This window comes from Cordyceps militaris (genome assembly GCF_000225605.1).
Source record: "Cordyceps militaris CM01 unplaced genomic scaffold CCM_S00004, whole genome shotgun sequence".
Taxonomy (NCBI): Eukaryota; Fungi; Ascomycota; class Sordariomycetes; order Hypocreales; family Cordycipitaceae; genus Cordyceps; species Cordyceps militaris.
In genome coordinates this window covers 3,691,441-3,710,068 of record NW_006271972.1, presented here as the reverse complement: position 1 = coordinate 3,710,068, position 18,628 = coordinate 3,691,441, and the positions used below count along the sequence as shown (strand labels likewise).

Sequence of the window (18,628 nt, the reverse complement as noted above, 5' to 3'; positions counted from 1 at the left end):
CGCCCGAATCCCTGCACAAATGAATACTCGCGACTATGAACGATGATGCGTCGCCCAGCTCCTCGGCGCGAGATGAGCTCTGGGACGATGACGACGGCGTCGCAGGTCCAGCGCAGCCGCAACACGCCGCCAGCCCTGCGCGACAAGCTGAGCCCCGCGCGCAACCTACGCCGCAGCAGCGACAACGGCGTTTGAAGAAGGATGTGAAGAAAAACTGCCCGGGTCTCAAGAAGAAGCTCGTCTTCCTTACGCACCTGCTCAAGTCGCTCGATCTCCTCGTCTTTGCCGAGCTGAGCGCCCTATACTATATGGAGTACGCCATCTCACTGTCCACCTAGAGCTTCTCAAGCTAACAACGTCTTTCAGATGCTCCATGTTTCGATTCCTCCTCCGAGCATTTGGCCAATACCTATACTTGAGCCCCAAGCATGAATCCTTTCCAGTCGCCTTGACCGCAACACGCCTACACGTCCTTCTTGTCATTGCGCCGAATCTCATATGCATACTCTTACATATTTTCACTTCACTCCCAGTCGGACTAGACGACCAACGCGGATATCAACACGGCGGTCTTGTCATTGACTTTGTTGGGCAGAAACCATCCACGTCGAGAATCTACTATGTGCTCTGCGATATCATCCTACTAGTCTTGCAGTGCGTCATGTTGACGATACATTCCGAGCGAGAACAGATGCGCGTCACGCTCAAAACATTCCGTCCCATGGCCGCGGACCTGGCAGAACAAGCTGCTGCTGGCCGCACCATACGAGAATTGGACGAAGAAGAGCGAGGTGTTTCCGCCCTTCTGGACGAAGAGGCAGGAGATGAGGCGGTAGAAGTCGAGATGAGGCTCCTCAACCAAGATTCTAACGACGTGGTAGAGGAGGCTGGTCCCAGTAACGGCAACAGCAACGGAAATGATAATGCTGACACCACGACACACTTATTCAGCGTCATGAACTCTGGCAATGCCGTCTTGGGCCCTTATCATGTACTTCATACAATGCGTCATACAGCCATGGACGCGAGAAGAACAGCCGCTCACTCACTAACGAGCATCGGTTACAATGCAACATTTGCGGCGATTCGGGCAAATGCTCAGCGACGAGCAGTGTCCGAACTTACTGCCACACCTGTAAATGTATAAAAATATAGAACAAGCGATCTTTTTTGGCGTTGGATACCATGAATATACAAAGAAACAAACGCTAATTGAGTTTGAATATGGCACGATACCTATGCTATCTTTCTGCCAACATTGCCAACCCCACTTCCCTTTACAGATACAATGATATCTCCCGAATCGTCCTCTGTTACGTCACGCAGACCCCAGCTGCTGGCACCAAATGCCTTCAGGTCTCTTGCCAACATGACCATGTCTTCCGTTCCGAGTACCCTCTTGCCAATTCGTATACGGCCAACATCCTCAGAGCCCATGGCCATGAGTATCATCATGCTACTTGCTGTGCTCTGAGACACACAGCCGCCTTGTGAGATGGTCTCGAGCAATTGATATGCGCATTGCTGACCAATATCCTCAGGCACCTGACCACCAGAAGGCGGTACAACAACATCAGCAGAGTAAATCACGCCGACCGAGTTGGACTCGGCCACCAAGCTCAAGCCATAGCCAATGCCCAGACGGCGCTTGCTGCCGGCCTTGTCGCCAATCGGGACCAGCGGCGCTTGATCGTACTGCGCGGCAATGTGGATGTCGCTGACAAGAGGGTTCAGTATTTCTCGCGCCGAGTGAATCATGCGAGCGTTGTTCGAGGCCGAAACACCAGTGCTGTACGCAACACCGCGGATTCTCTTGACCCGACCAGGGTTTCTGTTCAAGTGCAGCGTCTTTGGCAGACGGACTTGGCTCGCAAATCGCAACTCGACGACGCCGCCACCACCCTTGCCTCCAGGGCCGGCGCAAGACCTTTGCAAAACTCTGAGTTCGATTCGTGCCGGCGGGATGCCAAAGAGGCCAAAGAGCGGCAGAATGGCTGTTCGGAAGCTATCGACGGACACGTCGCCCGTCTCGGTCGAGGATGTGATGACACCGGCGCCTGATAAGCGCACATTCATGTGCGCCTTGGAGAATGGAGCGAGGAGACAGAGCGGGAGGAGGAAGTAGGTGATCCCGCGGGTCATGGTGGGGGGCAGGCTGTGTTCGATGATGCCATCTTCAGTGGCACCCTGTCCGGCGATTGTGCCGGTGATGAGGCCAGGATGGTATGTTATTGCTGTACCGGTGTATGATATTTGCATGGAGCTGCCATTGGTAATCGCTTCGAGTAGTCGCAGAAAGGAAATTTCATGGTGCGCTAGACCCGGATTCGTTGGCGACGAGCTGCGGATTTTAGATATGTGGATTGGACGGCCGGTCAGAGTTGAGAGGATTAATCGCCGCGTGAAGGAACGGTGCCCTGTAAAGCGCAAGAAATCCGGCGACGAATCAGTCATTTTGCTGGCGAGCGTGGGATATGATTGGAGTTGTTGTCCTTGGAAGCCCGGCTTGCTATGGTGGTGGTTTACCTGCCTGAGAAAAAAAAATAGATTCTGCCAAGTCGATCACGCTGGTTCCACCAAATAGGAAGGCGGTAGAGCCGGCAGCTTAACGAATCGCAGCAATAGCTTCGATTGGTTACGGTAGGAGATAATGAAAAAGTAGTCTAAATAAAACTCTGTATACTAAATTAGCAATCGATTTATGTTTCTGTTACTGATGAAGAAAATACAGCGCTGTTGAGTCTGTGAGGATGCTGCCTCAGGAAACTTATCGATAACGATTTGGTAGTGGCACCCGACCATAGGTTATCGACTGGCAGAAGACTCGACCAAACAGGGGAAGCAGAACACGACAAACCTCGAGGATGTCTGGCAGACCGCTGCTTTTCAAATTGCGCGGTCCGAAGGAAACTATCTGTAGGGCCTGCTTGTCAAATCTCTCCAAAGGACCTCCGCAGGCATGGACGGCAGCCTACAGCAGTGCCGCGAATCGCCGACGAGCACCGCGCGCCCAGGGCAGAAGACCGTCTCCATTGCGCGAGGCACGCAGGCAGGCAGCACCGCGCGAGATTGATGACGCCGCGATAGAGGAATATATGGCGGCGGCGAGAAATGCGACCACAATCAACAGCAATGTCTCAGTACCAGACGGCGGAATCCGATTCTTTGAGCAAAGCGGGCAGACACGGCAGCAGCTCCCAGACGAGACGGCTTTTCAGAAATCAATAGACGCGTTCGACACAAACGAGCTCAAAGGAGCCCTCGAAGATATGAAGAACACCATCAAGGGTGCCGACGAGAAGAAGGCCTTTAGTGAAGTCATGGGTCAGCTTGAGAAGGTCTTGGGCCAAATCGAGGGTGGCAAGGACCTGGAAAGGTTCACAGAGCAGATGAAGGCGTATTCAAAATCAATCGACCGCGAAATTGAAGAAGCGACCTCCGATATACCACAAGACGCGCGCAAGACGATGGATTTCGACCTACCTGAGCTGTCAGAAGACCTCCCACTTCCGATCCAAGGCATGAAGAGCTCGAGCCCACAAGTTGTAGAAGGACCGTGGACGCTCAACCAGCGGCGCAAAATTGTTCGTCTCAACGATGCTATTTCTCGGGTCCATAAAAGTATGCAGGTGGTGCCCGGGCCAGCAAAGAAGGAGATCGTGGCTATATATAAAGCATACCATGCCGCAAGGCTCGCTCTAGCTCATAGCTGGCGTCATGTGCCGCTCGAAGTCTGGGATTTTCTCTGGAGAGTGTTTTCTTTCGATGAGAGCATCAATATGCACCGGTTGGCGCACATTTCCATGCTGGCCAGAGACATGAGCGAAGCCAAGGTCCCATTCAGCCCGCCCCAGCAACTCCTGGCCATCGAGGCCATGTTTATGGAAGGTTGGGAGGACAAGGCGGTGGATAGCTGGAAACGATGCATTGGAACGCTGGGCCAGGAGCGCGCCGAGACGTACAAAGACTTTTGGGAGCTTGGCGTGCGAATGCACTGTCGGGCCGGAAACCTGGAGCAGGCGCGCCGCGCGGCAAGTAAGCTTGTCGAGAAGCGTATGGACGCCCGTATCCTCCTACCGCTTATCCGCTCGCTGTCGGAGCAAAACACGGAAGAGAGCCGGCAACAGGCGTGGGACACGTACCGGCAAATGCGAGACTTGCTCGGCAAGTCCATGAAGCTCGCCGACTACGATGCGGTCGTGGCCTGCTTCCTGACGACGGGCCAGACAGAGCACGCGCTGTACGCATTTGTCGACATGATGAGCGACGGCGAGATTGATCTGAGCGTGCAAAAGTACATGCCGTCCGTCGTCGCCAACAAGTTCTTTGTCGGCAAGTGGCTGAAGCGCCTGATTGGCGCCGGCGATGTCGACGGCGCGCACAACGTCGTCGAGTTTATGCGCGCCAAGGGCGTCGAGGCCTCGCCCATCCAGGTCAACGGCCTCATTGGCGCCTGGCAGCGCTCCGGTGGCGCGCGGGACCTCGAGACTTCGGAGCGCGTTGCGTGGGAGATGATTCAGAATCGAATCCAGTTTGTGCAGGCGCGCAAGGTCTCGTCGAACAAGGACCTCAAAAAGATGAGCAGCAGGGCGGTGCACGCGCCGCTGCCCCGCGCCACGCTCGAGACGTTTTGCATCCTCGCGGAAAACTACCGCCTGCGAGCGCGCCACGACCAGCTCGCAGCGTTGTGGGACGCATTTCGCGAGGCGGATATCAGCCCCGACGCCTTTATGATGAACCAGCTCCTCGAGTCCCACATCCAGGTCGGTCAGCACACGCAGGCCCTCGACCTGTACGAGTTTCTGGTCACGGAGCGCGGCGTCAAGCCCGACCCCTACACATTTAGCGCTCTGTGGAAGACGCTCGCTGTGAACCGGCTGCACATTCTGTCCCCTGACATGACCGCCGAGGCCGTCGCTGGGACCCGGCAGCTCTTTGCGCAGACAGTCGCCCGCCGGGCCGTATTCAGCAGCGGCGGCATGGACGGGCAGCTGGCGCGCAAGATTCTGCACTCGTTTCGGCGCAGCAAGGACGCGGCGGGCTTCCTCGTCGCGCTGACCGCGCTCCGCGACGTCTTCCGCTTCGTGCCCACCGAGATGCTCGTCCTCGAGCTCGTCCTCGGCACCACCAAGCTCGCGTGGGACGCGCCCGCGCAGCGCCGCAAGCTGCTGCACGCCAAGCGCGACATGGAGCGTGACCTGATGGCCTGGTGCGCCGGCGACCTGGAGCAGCTCGAGGGGGATAAACGCGGGGCGGCGCTGTGCGCGTATCTACAGAGGACGGCCCTGGCGCAGCTCGGTGGTGAGGAGGCCGCGCGGGAGGCGCTCGCGGCGGCGGCAAAGGATATGGGCGTGGATGAGCTGCTCGGGCAAGAGACGCCGGCGGCTATCTAAGCCTTTCTGTGTACCAATACTGTGTTATTACTTCTTTTGCATAGAGCTTACCGCTTGTATATCACATCTAAATGCGGAGTCTTGTACTATATCACCCATTTCCCACTTGAAGCGACATTTTACAATACATTTTCTATTTATCAAACCTTGAAAACATCAAAAGATACAGACTGGCAGGTATATAATTCTAAACTCGAGCGAGTACGTTTTGTGTATCTATTGCTTTGCAATATCCAGCTACTCTGTCTGTCTATGCACTCGAATCTTGCTGTTTATCCCGCCGCACAAAGAAAGTGGATAACTAATAGAATGTAATCGTCCCTTTTATAAACGAACCAAGAACTCCAGCGCTATGCAAGAAACCCCAAACTTGAAGGGGGCAAATATGTAATCTCGTGCTCACTTCCTGCTACGACAGGTCCATGGAGTCGCCATGTCCCGTCATGTCGCGCATGTCGCTATCGACCGAGCTCAAGCCAGAGCTGCTGCTTCCCGACGCCGATCCTGGCCGCTGCTGCCCGTTGACGCCCTCATCGTCAGCGCGGCAGCGCATCAGCTCCGGGCTGCGCTGCGCGATCCACTCCTCAATCGTGGTGACAGGTCCGCCTTCGACGAGCACCTGCGAGCCCTCGCCGGGCCGCCCGAGTATGGTGTCCTGAAACTTGGCGTCACCGGCCGCCTGGTTGTGCTTCTTTTTCAGTACTGTGTTGCCGCATTAGCATTTTCTCCATCCTCGCTGTTTGCCGAGGGCAAAGCTTACCGGCTAGGTAATCCGTCGCGTCCGACTCGCCGTCGGCGTTGCCAAACTCCATCAGCTCCTTCATGCGCTGCCCGGCAAACCAGGCAATAAACTCGTCCACGCCGCGCAGGTCCTCGGCGTCGCGCCACACCTCCTCCGTGACGGTGCGCTCGGCGCCGAGCGCGCCGACGTCCTGCAGCGCGAGGCGCACGTCCGTCACGGTGAAGTCGTCGGCCTGCGACGTGGCCGCGTGGTTGCTGGCTGCGTGGTGCGCCGTGTGCTGGCACAGCAGCAGCATGTAGCGCGCGGCAAGGTCCGTGAGGGCGTCGAGCACGGCCGGCCGCGTGGCGTGGTAGCCGGTCGCGCGCAGAATCTGCAGCATGGCAGGCCGCAGCAGCGCGTGGAAGAAAGCGGGTGGTGTGGCCATGCCGCGGGGGGGGAGGGAGAGCACGCTCGTCTCGTGTGGCGTTGCCTTGAGAGAGAGGTCAAACGACGATGGGCCGGACTGTCGTTTCGCTTGGCGGTTGTGTGGCTTCGCAGGGGCGGGGTGGGTGTTACTCGCTGAAAAGTATTCGGGGGTCGTCGTGGAGCATGTTAGAGCGCTCCGTGCAGGCAAGCGTGGCGAGGGATGCTTGGGGTTGAAGCTGTTCGAAATGGAGCTCTGCTTGGTTGTGCTCGTTGTGGAACGGCGCAAAACCAACTGGCATGGAAGTTGACACCGTGTCAACGACGGATTAGGCACACTCCGCACTGTGCACTTACAAGATGGGCAGCACCGTTTTTCTCTTTTTCCTGTATCAATTACGATCGATTATCTAAAAGATATATTTTTACGTAAATACTGATGCTCAATCAACCGTCCACTTCCATCAGGTAAAGTTGAGAGGCAAGTTCGGCTATTGACGGAGTTCAACCTTATTGGACGAGCTTCCTTGAATGTATGGCTAGTGACATTGGTCACTTTAAGAAAAAGTCCCTTTGAGATTAGCAACATGAAGGTTGTACATTGAGTGCTTTAGCCATGTTACACACACTTTGATAAGTGAGCACCAGGGAGATAAAACAAGCCGCTACAAAGTGGTTGGGAATACTGCGATGTTCCATATTCTTACTATTTTTCTGACTCTTCGTATTTTTTTAACTACAACACCCCTTCTTCCTTTTACCAAAAACTCTTTCTAATTAGATGTAGACTTATCTGTCGGCCCCTTTACGTTTTCAATCCCCCGTATGATGGATGAGGTACCTGTAGCAGAGCGGGGAGGATGAGGGGTTCCTGTAATCGCAGTGATGATGGAGGCTCAGGCTCCCGGTTTGATGCGGGGTTCCCATCATCCACCCATCCACCATCCAACTAGGGTAGGTAGGTCCCTCCTACCTTGCTGGATTCCGCTTTGATAACTGACTAGGCTGCAACCACTTATGCCTTCCTTTACCTCATGAGATCCGCTTCATGTCGTGACCGTCTCTTCTTTCCTGTCTTCCCCTCTTCTTCCTCCCTACTAGCCCTTTCTCTGCACGACACCGACGGCGACTGCGCCTCGCGTCTACACAACCGCTGTCCGAATCTGCTTACACGACACTCTCCCTCAACATGACGGTCCAGGCTTCCGCATTCACACCCGAGGTGCTCATCTCCGCGCCGCGCCGCTCTCCTGGTGTGCCCAATGCTACAGGAGACCTCGTTCTATACACGGTGAGTTTGCTGTGCCGGTCCAATTGGCTGCTGGAGACAGTCAATGGCCCCCTACGATCCCCAACCCACAGGGCTGACAATATCTACTACAGGTGTCGACGTACTCCTTTGAAACTCACTCCAAATCTGCCCAGATCCGTGTTCTCAGTCTCAAGGATGGCGCCTCGCACCTCATCTCCGAAGATACTGGCGCTAGCAACCCCATCTGGCTAAGCGACACTGAAGTTGCCTTCTTCAAGGGTACCGAACGGGGCACATATCTCTATTACCAGAGCATCGAAGCGCCGACAGCTGAGTAAGTTGTCGTACAATGGTTTTGCCGCTCAACTGACCACCATCAAAAGACCCAACTGGATTACCACTTTCCGTGGCTCTCTGTCCAGCGCCAAGGCCAAACCACTGTCTCACGGCAAGGTTGCCCTGGTCGCTGCTGCCATCACCCAGCCCAGTGGCGCCATATTCTTCGCCGGCGACGAAAAGGAACCATTTTCAAGCGGCAAGATTTATGACTCCCTCTTTGTCCGCCACTGGGATACCTGGAAGACCAAGACAGAGAATGCGCTCTGGTACGGCCAGCTGGCCAAGCGCGACGGCCAGTGGACGCTCGAGTGCAACAGCTGGAATCTGCTCGCCGGCATCGAGCTGGCATCTCCCGTTGGGCCCTTTGGAGGCGCCACCGACTTTGACATTCACGAGACAGGCGTCGCTTTCGTCGCCAAAGACCCCACGCTCAACCTCGCCCGCTACACCAAGACTGATCTGTACTTTGTGCCGCTCCAGTCCTATCTTATGCGCCCGGGCTACCCGCAGATTGTCAACACAGGCAACCTGGTCGGCTACACCCACAACCCTACCTTTTCGCGCGATGGCAAGTCTCTTGCCTTCCTTCGAATGAAAGAGAAGCAGAACGAGGCCGACAAGCACCAGCTGCTCGTCATTCCCGATATCAACAATCTTCAAGACTTTAAAATCTTCTACCCAACCAGCGACGACAGAGGAAGCTGGGATCGTAGCCCCGGCTCCATTCTGTGGACCGCTGACAACAAACACCTGATACTCACTGCTGAGCAGCACGGCAGAGTTCTTCTCTGGAAGGTCCCCGCGTCTTCCTCAGAGGCCAAGGACCTTCCCACACCCATCTTCGAGGATGGTACTGTCGTTGACGTCTATCTATTGGGGAACAGCACCGAGCTCTTCGTCTCCTCACGAACTCTCGTTGAGAGCAGTAGATACCTGACTCTGGACCATGAGAGCAAGCACATTACAGATATTTCCTCGAGTGCCAAGAATGGTAAGACCTTTGGCTTGACACGGGAACAATGTTTCGATATTTGGTACCCCGGCTCTGCTGGATACGACAACCATGCCCTATGCATGGTCCCCTCCAACTTTGACAAGAAGAAAAAGTATCCGCTCGCTTTCGTTATTCACGGCGGCCCGCAAAGTGCCTGGCTAGACGACTGGAGCACTCGATGGAACCCGGCCATCCTTGCTGAGCAGGGATATGTAGTTGTCTGCCCCAACCCAACCGGCAGCACTGGTTATGGTCAGGCTCACACGGACGCCATTGTATGCAACTGGGGCGGTGCACCGTACCAGGATCTTGTCAAGGCTTTTGAGTATATTGAGAAGGATATGCCCTTTGTTGATATTGACCGCTCCGTAGCCCTCGGCGCATCATACGGCGGCTACATGATGAGTAAGTCGTTCGGCCAACTCCGCAAGCTATACACCGCTAACGTGTACGTAGATTGGATTCAGGGCCACCCTCTTGGCCGGCGATTCAAGGCCATTGTTTGCCACGACGGCGTCTTTTCTACTCTAAGCCAGTGGTCCACCGAGGAGCTCTTCTTCCCCGAGCACGACTTTGGCGGCACTCTGTGGGACAATCGTGAAAATTATGAGAAGTGGGATCCTGCTCGTCACACTGGTAACTGGGAGACGCCCATGTTGGTTATCCACAACGAACTCGACTACCGCCTCAGCATCGCCGAGGGCTTGGCCATGTTCAATGTGCTCCAGGCGCGCAGCATCCCAAGCAAGCTCTTGGTGTTTCCCGATGAGAACCACGTAAGCAGCCGAAATTCGATTCACTTGTATTATTGTTGTTTTACTAATGCGAGGATAGTGGGTGCTGAAGCCAGAGAACTCTCTTGTGTGGCATAGAGAGGTGCTAAACTGGATCAACAAGTTCAGCGGTGTATCGTCGTAGTGTTGAGCAGTTAAAAATAAGTGAGAAGAATACTGTTTGGGGGTTTCAGAGTTAATAGAAGCAATAACCGAAACTAAACCGAAATTATGGCTCATCTACTTGAGGAGGTATATGTGAAGCAAACAAAGTATATTGGTATGTCCGTTCAACGCCTTCATAATCCATGCCCGCATTATAATAGAGTACAATAAAAACGCGAGAAAGCCAAAGTCGGCACGCTCTACTTTCTCGACGCCCCAAAAGCAGTGCGCTTCTTTGACGTTGACGTGTCATTCTCGCTGTCTTCCGTCTCCTGCTGCTGCAGCTGCTGCTTCTTCTTCTTTGGGTTCTTGCTGCCGCCCCCGCCCCCGCCGTTGGCCGTCGACGCGGAGAAGGAAGCCGACACGGGTGTGGGAGCGAGCGAGCCCGGTGTTGACCCTGGCGTTGTCGATTCCTACAGGCCCCCCAAGAAACAACCACGAATGTTAGCACATCAACGAATGCAGAAATCGAAAAAGAAAAGAAAAAGCCTTTCATACACTGACGTTGGGCCGGTAGGAAATAGACGACCGCGAAAAGACGCGGTTCAGGTCCATGGGCCCCGTCTTGCGCCGCTGGGCCGCCGCACCGCTGATGCCCTTCATGTAGTTGTCGAAACCAGTAATGATGTTGCCGCTCGGTGTATTTTCCAGATACGCAGACTCTTTTTGCGCGATACCGTCCTCGACCTGGCTCTGTTAAAACCGCAGCGTCAGCAAAATGTGTCTGTTGCGTATGCCATCCTCGTTGGGGGGGGGGTTCCGTTACCAGACGTCGTTCTAGGAGTCGGCGCTTCTCAACCAGCTCCCGCACGCGCGCTTGCGACTTTTTGTATTCCGTCGTGGTGGGCTGCGGGCCGCTCTCGCCAGCAGCGGCGGCGGCAGCGGCGGCGTGCTGTTGCTTTTCTGCCATTTTACGGTCCAGCGCAGCGCCGCGCGTCGCGGGGTTTCTGCGTGTTGGGGGCTTCGTGCGGTGAGGCGTTTTGCGATGGTGCGCGCGGCTGGCACTTTGCAGGGTTTCGCGGAGGGGGGGGGGGATTGTTGCGTCTTTGATGTCTGGTTGTGATGAAGGAGAACACGGAAGCTGGCGGCTCGCATTCTCTCTCTGGGTTCGTCAACTTCAAGGTGGGGCGACCCCACGATGGTCGAATGACACGACACAACAGATGGTAACAGACGCAAAGAATGAAGCATGTGTGTATTGGGTTGAAGATTAATTCAAGTATATTTTGATCGTAATAGCAATCTAAACAGGTTGTGGTCCGAGAGCGATTCAAGCACAGGCTCTACGCAGCAATGGTATCCCAACGCCCAGCTACCTTGTATACTCCGTCCAGGCAGTTACAGAAAGATGAAGAAAGATGAAGAATGATACAAAACGGGTCTATGCGACTGTTATAGCTTAGCCACGGTAGGAATGTGCTTACTTCGTATCCTGCAATCTGCCCAACGACAGCTCATGATATTTGCGGCTCATATATGTTGAACGGATGCTGCGCTAAGATACGCGTTAGCAAGGGTTATAGTTCCAATCTTGGCCATTCCCCTCATTCTCTTATCCAAAGGCAGTTTCAAGTTTGATCACAAATGCGTCACCATCCCAATGTGGCGGTAGAGCTATCAGCTCAGCTGCGGCGCCGCGGTGCAGATGCCGAGGAGCTGTTGCGTCTACGAGCTGGCGATTTCCGGCTTCCTCGTCGCTCGTCCGACTCATTTGACGAGCTCCTACTCTTCCGCGCCCTGGTCCGGCTTCGACTTCGGCTCCGGCTCCGGCTCCGGCTCCGGCTGCCGCTGCGGCTTGACGAAGAGTAGCTTCGGGAACGGCTAGAAGCGGCTGATGAGGACGAGGATCGACCTCTACTCCGGGACCTGCTTCTTGGGTCCTGCCGCGCCCTTTTGGCAGCAGGTGATTTGCTTCCGTCTCCAAGTCGGCGAGAACGATCCGTGTCGCGTTGGGGTGAGCGGGATCGAGACCTTGATCGCTTTCGTAGCGTAGTACCACGTCGGGGTGAGTCTCGGCGTCGGGTCGAGTCTCGGCGTCGGGGTGGAGAGCGCGAGCGGCTGCGCGACGAAGAGCTAGATCTAGAAGACGAAGCGGATGGGGAGCGCTGCGATCGGCGGTCTCGTCCCCGCTGTGGTCCATCTCGACCACGCTGTGGTCCATCTCTTCCACGCTGTGGTCCATCTCGTCCACGCTGTGGTCCATCCCGTCCTCGTGGTACATAGCTGTCGCCGTTGTATGAGCTCCGTTGTCCGCGGTTTCCCCGCGCCTCAGGAGAACGCGATCTCTGCGCAGGTCTAGGGCCTCCACGACTTTCGACTGGGCGACTGTCGGCTCCGCGATGGTTGGCTCCGCGATTGTCGACGCCACGGTCACCCCAGCGTCCCGGTCGATTATCCGCCCGATCTCTCGGTCCGTCTCTTCTGTCCCGATCGTTGGAAGGCAGTATGTTGCGGTCGCGTCGCTCGGGTTCGTCTCGGCGCTTTCTAGCATCATCAGACGCTTTTCCCTGTTCCAACTTGACTGTGTTAGTATGTTGGCGTATCACACGTAATTACTCACCCACCTTTTCTTGCATGAGCTCGAGCTTCTTTGCCTCTAGCAGCTCTTTCGGGACGCCTTGTGGGCTGTCTTGGGCGCTGAGGAATAGCTTCCATAATTCTTTGCAGAATGACGCCGTGTCTTTATCGAGGAACCCGGTAAGTTGGATCTGGAGGGCTTTGATATCGGGCTGGGTTGCGATACGAGGTCAGCAGAGAAGGATAGACGGGTTCAAGTACGTACGTTTCTAGGTCCGTCGACCAGGTTGAAGCACATTTCGATGACAACATCATCCTCGTTGCCAAGAATCTCGGAAATGCGGCTGGCAATCCATCTGCTGAGGTGTTAGCTCACGCGACGAGCTGGTCGGCCAGTTCGCGGATCGACGAACTTCTTCATGACGCCTAGGTTCACTTTTTGCATATCCACCTTCTTGTTAAACTCCGGTGGGAATTTAGTTGCCTTCAACAGCCGCGCATCAGTTCTCGACGCCATGATTGCTGCTTTTTTCGATGTAGGTGATGTTAAGAACAAAATTCTAGCCGCGACTGCGTCCCAGACTGCTTTAGGTACAGCGTCAAAAAGTGGAGGTACCGCTACAGCATGTGGTCTGAGCTGCCGGGGGCGATGGAAACAGACAGAAAATACCAAAAGGCAGGCAAAAAAAGAAAAAGTGTTACTTATATTGGCGTGTTACGTTAATCTATCGAAAGGGCTCCAGAGGCTGCGTCATGCCACTTTGGCAGGCGCTCGTTCAGGCCGGAGTGACTGCGTACCTCTCTAGGTACAAACACCCCGCAGCGCTCCCTCCACATCTGACGGCAGCAACCAAACTTGCTGCTATCATCCTCCTCGACTTCCAGTTCAACTTGCATGTAGTAAAGAATTGACTTTATCGATGGAGAACTTACACGCTCCAACAATCCCTGCGGGACCTACGAGCACGCCTACGACCAACGGGACCAGCAGCCACCTGAGCTTCGCCGAGCTCCAGCAAAAGAAGGACAATGTTGAAGCAGAGCTGAAAGCCCTCGGTGGCGTTCTCGTCTCTGTCAGTAGATCCCTTGGATTTTTGATATTGTTGAGAGAATAGTTCACTGATGGATAGCAGCATGGCGTTGACATGAGCACGCCTCTTCTTACGAGAGATGGATTTCCGCGCTCTGACCTTGATGTTGCCCAGAGTATGTGATAACCCATGACCAACGCGTTGCTTCTAACACATGCGGCCAGTTCGGACCACAAGAGCGCGCATAATCCGTCTAAAGAATGACTACAAGGAGATTATGGCCAATGCTGAAAAATTCTTGCACGAGCATTTTGCAAATGCAGCAGAGAGCGGAGAGTCCGGAACACCAACAGCCAGCACATCGACCATATTGCCCGACAGCGATACGCAGTCTCTTGAGGCGCCATTTGCCAAGGTTAACGCCGTTTCTGCCAATAGCCCGGCTGAGCTCTCGGGCCTCAAGGCGGGCGATGAGATCCGCAACTTTGGCTATGTCAACTGGGCAAATCACGACGGCCTAAAGAAGGTTGCGGAATGTGTCCAGGGCAACGAAGGGGTGAGGCCTTTTTTCCTTACTCGAGCTGAAACCAAGTCTTGCTAACGATACACAACAGAGCAACATATTCATTCGGGTGTCACGAACCTCTGGTGTTGCGTCGCGGGAAGAGCTGCGGTTAACACTCACGCCGCAGCGGAACTGGGGAGGGCGAGGCATGTTAGGCTGCCACATTACGCCAATGTGATGATAGCTCGTGCGACCGTGTATGATAATGTGAAGGCGCTATGGCTTAATAGCTCAGCGTCTTGAGATGATAGGAGAGGGACTGCTTGCAGCCTGAGAAGAGCCCGTCCTAGGTTGTGGGAGCATCTTATGGCTGTTTCAGCCCGGACAGCAAGAAATAGGAAGATCAATACACGGTTAGTCAGCAGGGCTGAGCGGCGCCAGGATAAAATCGGCGCGCGAGCGCGAATGTACGTTATCATTTATGTGTTTCCAGAATGCGCAAGCTATAGCGGCCTACAATGGACACGACAAATCCTACAAAACGCATGCGAGCTGCGTGTTCGGAATTAGTTGAGGATGAACCTTCTGAAAGGCCTACCAGTGCCATTCATTCTACTCCAATTAGGCGACTGCCTCCGTTACACCCAACCACTGTCAACTCCATGCAACAACAACAACCACAACCCTCAGCGCTAGCCATGATGCCTCATGAAATTTTGGGCATGATACTTGGTAATTTACTTATCGGACAAAATCCCGTCGAGCTGCATTCCAAGCGTCGGTTCAGCAGGGTCAAGACGTCCACCGACGCAAAGTCGAGGACGCCACTGATCAGCGTGTTGCTATCCTGCCGCGCCATGTACTTTGCCGGCTTGGAGGTCTTTTACGAGAGGAACGTGCTGAAATTCCATCAGGCGCTGCACCTACGCAGGTTTGTTTCCGGACTCAGCGACGACCAGAGGTGATCATGATGAGTCCCGGTTGACTGCTGCTACTCTAGCCACCGATATGTCTGTAAGTAGAATTGTTTTCTCATTCATTCTCTTCGACATGTATTAACAAAATCCTAGTCTGTTCCTTTCCACGTCGAGTTCTGCACTTACAATGCAGTGCAGCTTCTCATCGACTTCAAAATACTGAGCCGAGAGAGTCTGCCGATTGAGGGAGAGCAAGAGAATTTCGACCAGCTTCAAAAAAGGGTCCAAACCGCGCTAGATATTCTCGAGAATATTACCCACGAGTCATTTGACGGAAAGGATGGCGCTACGGTCGACGTGTTTCTGGGCTCATTTACCACCAGTAGAGGTGCGCTGCAATACGTGCACGAGATTTCTCTCCCGAGTTTGTAAGTATCATCATCTCTATTCTTTTTATGTGTATATACGGATATATATATTATATTTTGCGAAACAGAGCTAACATTATGCTTAGTTGCTTCCACCACTCCATGATCTATAGTATCCTGCGTAGCCAGGGTGTCCCTCTCAACAAGCAATTATTTCTTTCCGCCTGGTAATTAGGTACTTTATGTAAGAGTCTGAAGTAATCACCAGGCTTTGTGTTGAGGAGCGGGAGAAACCGTTTTACGTCTACTGCCCATGGCGCCCCAAAAGGTGAACCAGGATGCCCAACGGCTATTGGTAATCAGGCTTGGCTCAGGCAGGATGGCTGCCTACAGCTAGCTAGGATTTGATCATTCGGACGCTTAAACTATCGGTAAGGCAGCCCAAGGCGATGATTCTGGGCCCATGTGTATGTTTCGATCACCCACGTAGTTGAGTGGTACAGATGGGCTCGCAAATACAGAGCGGCTGTACAGGGAGGTACTCGGCTGGGTAGACTCCCAGGTTGGTACGGGGCCGAGGCTTGTGTAAGAGGTAGCTTGGTATTTGGCAGCAATCTAAGCGACAACAATGAATGAACGGAAGGGCCTAATAAATCAGACAACTTTTTCATCGGGCGCTACGGAAAGGCCGGTTCTTTGTGCAATGAGAGAAAAAAGGTACCAAAAAGGTAGGCCCAACTTCGCTCGTCAGGCAAGGTAGTGGTGTTCTGCAGGCACTTTAGTGGGCAATTTCGCAATTTACAGTGGGCAGGGGACCGGTCGCTGGTGCAGGTACCTGGTACAGTACCTGTTAAATGATGTCACGTGCACGAACCCGCCCCCAGCGACTGAATTTTTTCGTTTGATAATCACTCCCTCGCCCGTCCCTCCCCGCCGCCTGCAAAAACACCAAGGTTGACCGATTTGTGCATTTTCAACCCTCCAGCCACAACCGTCTTTCTTCGATACCCCCAGGTAAATTCTCCTCCCTCCGGCTCAGCCACGCTCCTCGAATCCCGATTCGAACCGAACGAAGTGCTCAAGGCCTGCTGTCCTGCTGTCCCGCGAGATATTAACCCCCTCCAGACCCCGCCTTGTTTACATCTTTCACAACCGCTCCTCCACCACCCGGCTTAAAATCTCAAGATGGCTGAGCAGCAAACTCCTACCTTCAAGCTTGTGCTTGTCGGTGATGGTGGTACCGGCAAGGTGCGTTCTTACCCCGGCCATGGCCTTTTTTTTTCGGTCGCAAACGAAAGCTGCCCCGCGAAGATGGATGCCAGCATGATGTCACCGCTTTGTGCCGCCACTTTGCCTGCAGCTCGTTGGACCGCATTGCCCGCACCATGCATTGCTGTTACTAACAGAAATCTCTCGTCAGACCACCTTTGTCAAGCGTCACTTGACTGGTGAATTCGAAAAGAAGTACCTTGCTACCCTCGGTGTCGAGGTTCATCCCCTCGGCTTCTCTACCGTAAGTCGTCAACCACGAACCGAGCAGACACGTCGCAGCAGCTAACAAATAGCAGAACTTCGGTCAGATCCAGTTCGATGTCTGGGATACCGCTGGTCAGGAGAAGTTCGGTGGTCTCCGTGACGGTTACTACATCAACGGCCAGTGCGGCATCATCATGTTCGACGTTACCTCGCGCATCACCTACAAGAACGTTCCCAACTGGCACCGTAAGCGCCCATCATTTCTCGAATATCGGACCCCAATTATACTGACTCGTAGTAGGTGACCTGGTTCGTGTCTGCGAGAACATCCCCATTGTTCTCTGCGGTAACAAGGTCGACGTCAAGGAGCGCAAGGTCAAGGCCAAGACTATCACTTTCCACCGCAAGAAGAACCTCCAGTACTACGATATCTCGGCCAAGTCCAACTACAACTTCGAGAAGCCCTTCCTGTGGCTCGCCCGCAAGCTCGTTGGCAACCCCCAGCTTGTTCGTTTACCCGTCAATGTCGGTATTCACGAAGCGCGATGAAGCTAATGACAGATTACAGGAGTTCGTTGCCGCCCCCGCTCTGGCTCCTCCCACTGCCCAGGTCGACAAGGATCTCCTTGCCAAGTATGAGGAGGAGATGAACCAGGCCGCCACCACTGCGCTGCCTGACGAGGGCTCCGATGACGATCTGTAAACGACTCGACATACCCCGAGCCGTACTATGCGCCAATTTCGGCGTGTATCACAGGGAATGGCTCCTCCCTCTGCTGTGAGACATGTCGGTGGCCGGAATGACCACTTTACGATACAGGATGGGAGAATGTTCAGAATATGAGTACATTGAGCATGGTAATGCCGTTCGAGTTCCAGTTGGGACAAGGAAATAAAATGAGAAGGGAAGCATAAATTGCTACCACCGTGGCGATACATCTAGTTAGACTCATCATAAAATTCAACGCGCCAGGCGCATTTGCTTTGGCTGAAACCCTTTGGCGCTTACCGTGGTGCGCTTGCGACGTTGACTTGGGTCGGATCACGCGGCTACCCTGGATAGATAGACTGGAGCTGTCAGGTGTGATGGCTGCGTGTCTATCTGCTTTTGGGATCTCGAGCAGAACCTGAACGTTGTGTCTTGAAAACTTATAAAAATTTAATTATTACTCTGAATCTTTAAGGAAAAATATCCACATGTCTATAATAGCATCATCCGGGGCCGTCAGCACGCAGCCTTTTGGCAGAAAGCAGGCATCTCCAGGCTCCCAATTAAACGCTATCATACTAGGATCGGCACTTAGATCTCGCACTTTAACCACTATACCGGTCTCGTCGTCTGGTAATTGGATCGCGACTGTTGTGTGGCCGTGATTCACTGAAAGCGGCTGATTTTTATTAAGATAGGTAGTTATCTTAATTACTTCGTTAAAGTTTGGATTGCGGTTTTGGAGGTTTTCAAGCTTTTCTAGTTTGTTAGTAGATGTTATTATAGGCTTGTTAGGATACTAACAACCACCCTGAGTAGAGACCGATAAAGTTGCTCGCTAGTATTTAAAAAGACATACTTGCTCTTCTTACTACTATCAAGGGTGAGCCACTTTCTTGACTTTTTTGCTAGGTCGCGCTGTTCAGCCGACAAGGCAATCGTGTCATAAGTCGCCATGTCAACGGTTGGTTCAAATTGTGATAGTGGCGTGAAGGTCTGATATGTCCGCCCCCGCCGGAATAATAAAAAGCCGTGGCCCTGGTGC

At 53.9% G+C, this 18,628-nt stretch overlaps 10 protein-coding genes across 10 annotated transcripts; 5 read left to right on the top strand and 5 right to left on the bottom strand.

Moving 5' to 3' along the window:
* Positions 1 to 35: 35 nt before the first annotated feature.
* CCM_06196 (uncharacterized protein) lies at positions 36 to 1,147 on the top strand (the record flags this gene model as incomplete). Its single annotated transcript, XM_006671337.1, has 2 exons — positions 36 to 313; positions 367 to 1,147. 2 exons carry the CDS (start codon positions 36 to 38, stop codon positions 1,145 to 1,147), a joined length of 1,059 nt encoding a protein of 352 aa, XP_006671400.1.
* Positions 1,148 to 1,236: 89 nt separating this feature from the next.
* CCM_06195 (RNA-3'-phosphate cyclase family protein) lies at positions 1,237 to 2,454 on the bottom strand (the record flags this gene model as incomplete). The annotated part of the gene is made up of 1 exon (XM_006671336.1): positions 1,237 to 2,454. The coding sequence occupies one exon, from the start codon at positions 2,452 to 2,454 to the stop codon at positions 1,237 to 1,239; it is 1,218 nt and encodes a 405-aa protein (XP_006671399.1).
* A 410-nt stretch (positions 2,455 to 2,864) lies between these two features.
* Positions 2,865 to 5,393, top strand: CCM_06194 (pentatricopeptide repeat protein; the record flags this gene model as incomplete). Its single annotated transcript, XM_006671335.1, has 1 exon — positions 2,865 to 5,393. One exon carries the CDS (start codon positions 2,865 to 2,867, stop codon positions 5,391 to 5,393), a length of 2,529 nt encoding a protein of 842 aa, XP_006671398.1.
* A 409-nt stretch (positions 5,394 to 5,802) lies between these two features.
* On the bottom strand, positions 5,803 to 6,559 carry CCM_06193 (Bromodomain associated domain protein; the record flags this gene model as incomplete). The annotated part of the gene is made up of 2 exons (XM_006671334.1): positions 5,803 to 6,095; positions 6,154 to 6,559. The coding sequence occupies 2 exons, from the start codon at positions 6,557 to 6,559 to the stop codon at positions 5,803 to 5,805; spliced, it is 699 nt and encodes a 232-aa protein (XP_006671397.1).
* A 1,167-nt stretch (positions 6,560 to 7,726) lies between these two features.
* CCM_06192 (oligopeptidase family protein) lies at positions 7,727 to 10,040 on the top strand (the record flags this gene model as incomplete). Its single annotated transcript, XM_006671333.1, has 5 exons — positions 7,727 to 7,828; positions 7,921 to 8,123; positions 8,173 to 9,527; positions 9,579 to 9,898; positions 9,957 to 10,040. 5 exons carry the CDS (start codon positions 7,727 to 7,729, stop codon positions 10,038 to 10,040), a joined length of 2,064 nt encoding a protein of 687 aa, XP_006671396.1.
* Positions 10,041 to 10,260: 220 nt separating this feature from the next.
* Positions 10,261 to 10,970, bottom strand: CCM_06191 (Histone H4 acetyltransferase, NuA4 complex, Eaf6; the record flags this gene model as incomplete). The annotated part of the gene is made up of 3 exons (XM_006671332.1): positions 10,261 to 10,473; positions 10,559 to 10,753; positions 10,827 to 10,970. 3 exons carry the CDS (start codon positions 10,968 to 10,970, stop codon positions 10,261 to 10,263), a joined length of 552 nt encoding a protein of 183 aa, XP_006671395.1.
* Positions 10,971 to 11,782: 812 nt separating this feature from the next.
* Positions 11,783 to 13,094, bottom strand: CCM_06190 (PWI domain mRNA processing protein, putative; the record flags this gene model as incomplete). Its single annotated transcript, XM_006671331.1, has 5 exons — positions 11,783 to 11,854; positions 11,919 to 12,544; positions 12,621 to 12,789; positions 12,843 to 12,933; positions 12,991 to 13,094. 5 exons carry the CDS (start codon positions 13,092 to 13,094, stop codon positions 11,783 to 11,785), a joined length of 1,062 nt encoding a protein of 353 aa, XP_006671394.1.
* A 403-nt stretch (positions 13,095 to 13,497) lies between these two features.
* CCM_06189 (26S proteasome non-ATPase regulatory subunit 9, putative) lies at positions 13,498 to 14,351 on the top strand (the record flags this gene model as incomplete). Its single annotated transcript, XM_006671330.1, has 4 exons — positions 13,498 to 13,650; positions 13,711 to 13,783; positions 13,833 to 14,164; positions 14,223 to 14,351. 4 exons carry the CDS (start codon positions 13,498 to 13,500, stop codon positions 14,349 to 14,351), a joined length of 687 nt encoding a protein of 228 aa, XP_006671393.1.
* Positions 14,352 to 16,583: 2,232 nt separating this feature from the next.
* Positions 16,584 to 17,577, top strand: CCM_06188 (GTP-binding nuclear protein GSP1/Ran; the record flags this gene model as incomplete). The annotated part of the gene is made up of 5 exons (XM_006671329.1): positions 16,584 to 16,646; positions 16,819 to 16,911; positions 16,967 to 17,120; positions 17,176 to 17,381; positions 17,443 to 17,577. The coding sequence occupies 5 exons, from the start codon at positions 16,584 to 16,586 to the stop codon at positions 17,575 to 17,577; spliced, it is 651 nt and encodes a 216-aa protein (XP_006671392.1).
* Positions 17,578 to 17,707: 130 nt separating this feature from the next.
* On the bottom strand, positions 17,708 to 18,540 carry CCM_06187 (uncharacterized protein; the record flags this gene model as incomplete). Its single annotated transcript, XM_006671328.1, has 3 exons — positions 17,708 to 17,942; positions 18,045 to 18,342; positions 18,384 to 18,540. The coding sequence occupies 3 exons, from the start codon at positions 18,538 to 18,540 to the stop codon at positions 17,708 to 17,710; spliced, it is 690 nt and encodes a 229-aa protein (XP_006671391.1).
* Positions 18,541 to 18,628: the final 88 nt, after the last annotated feature.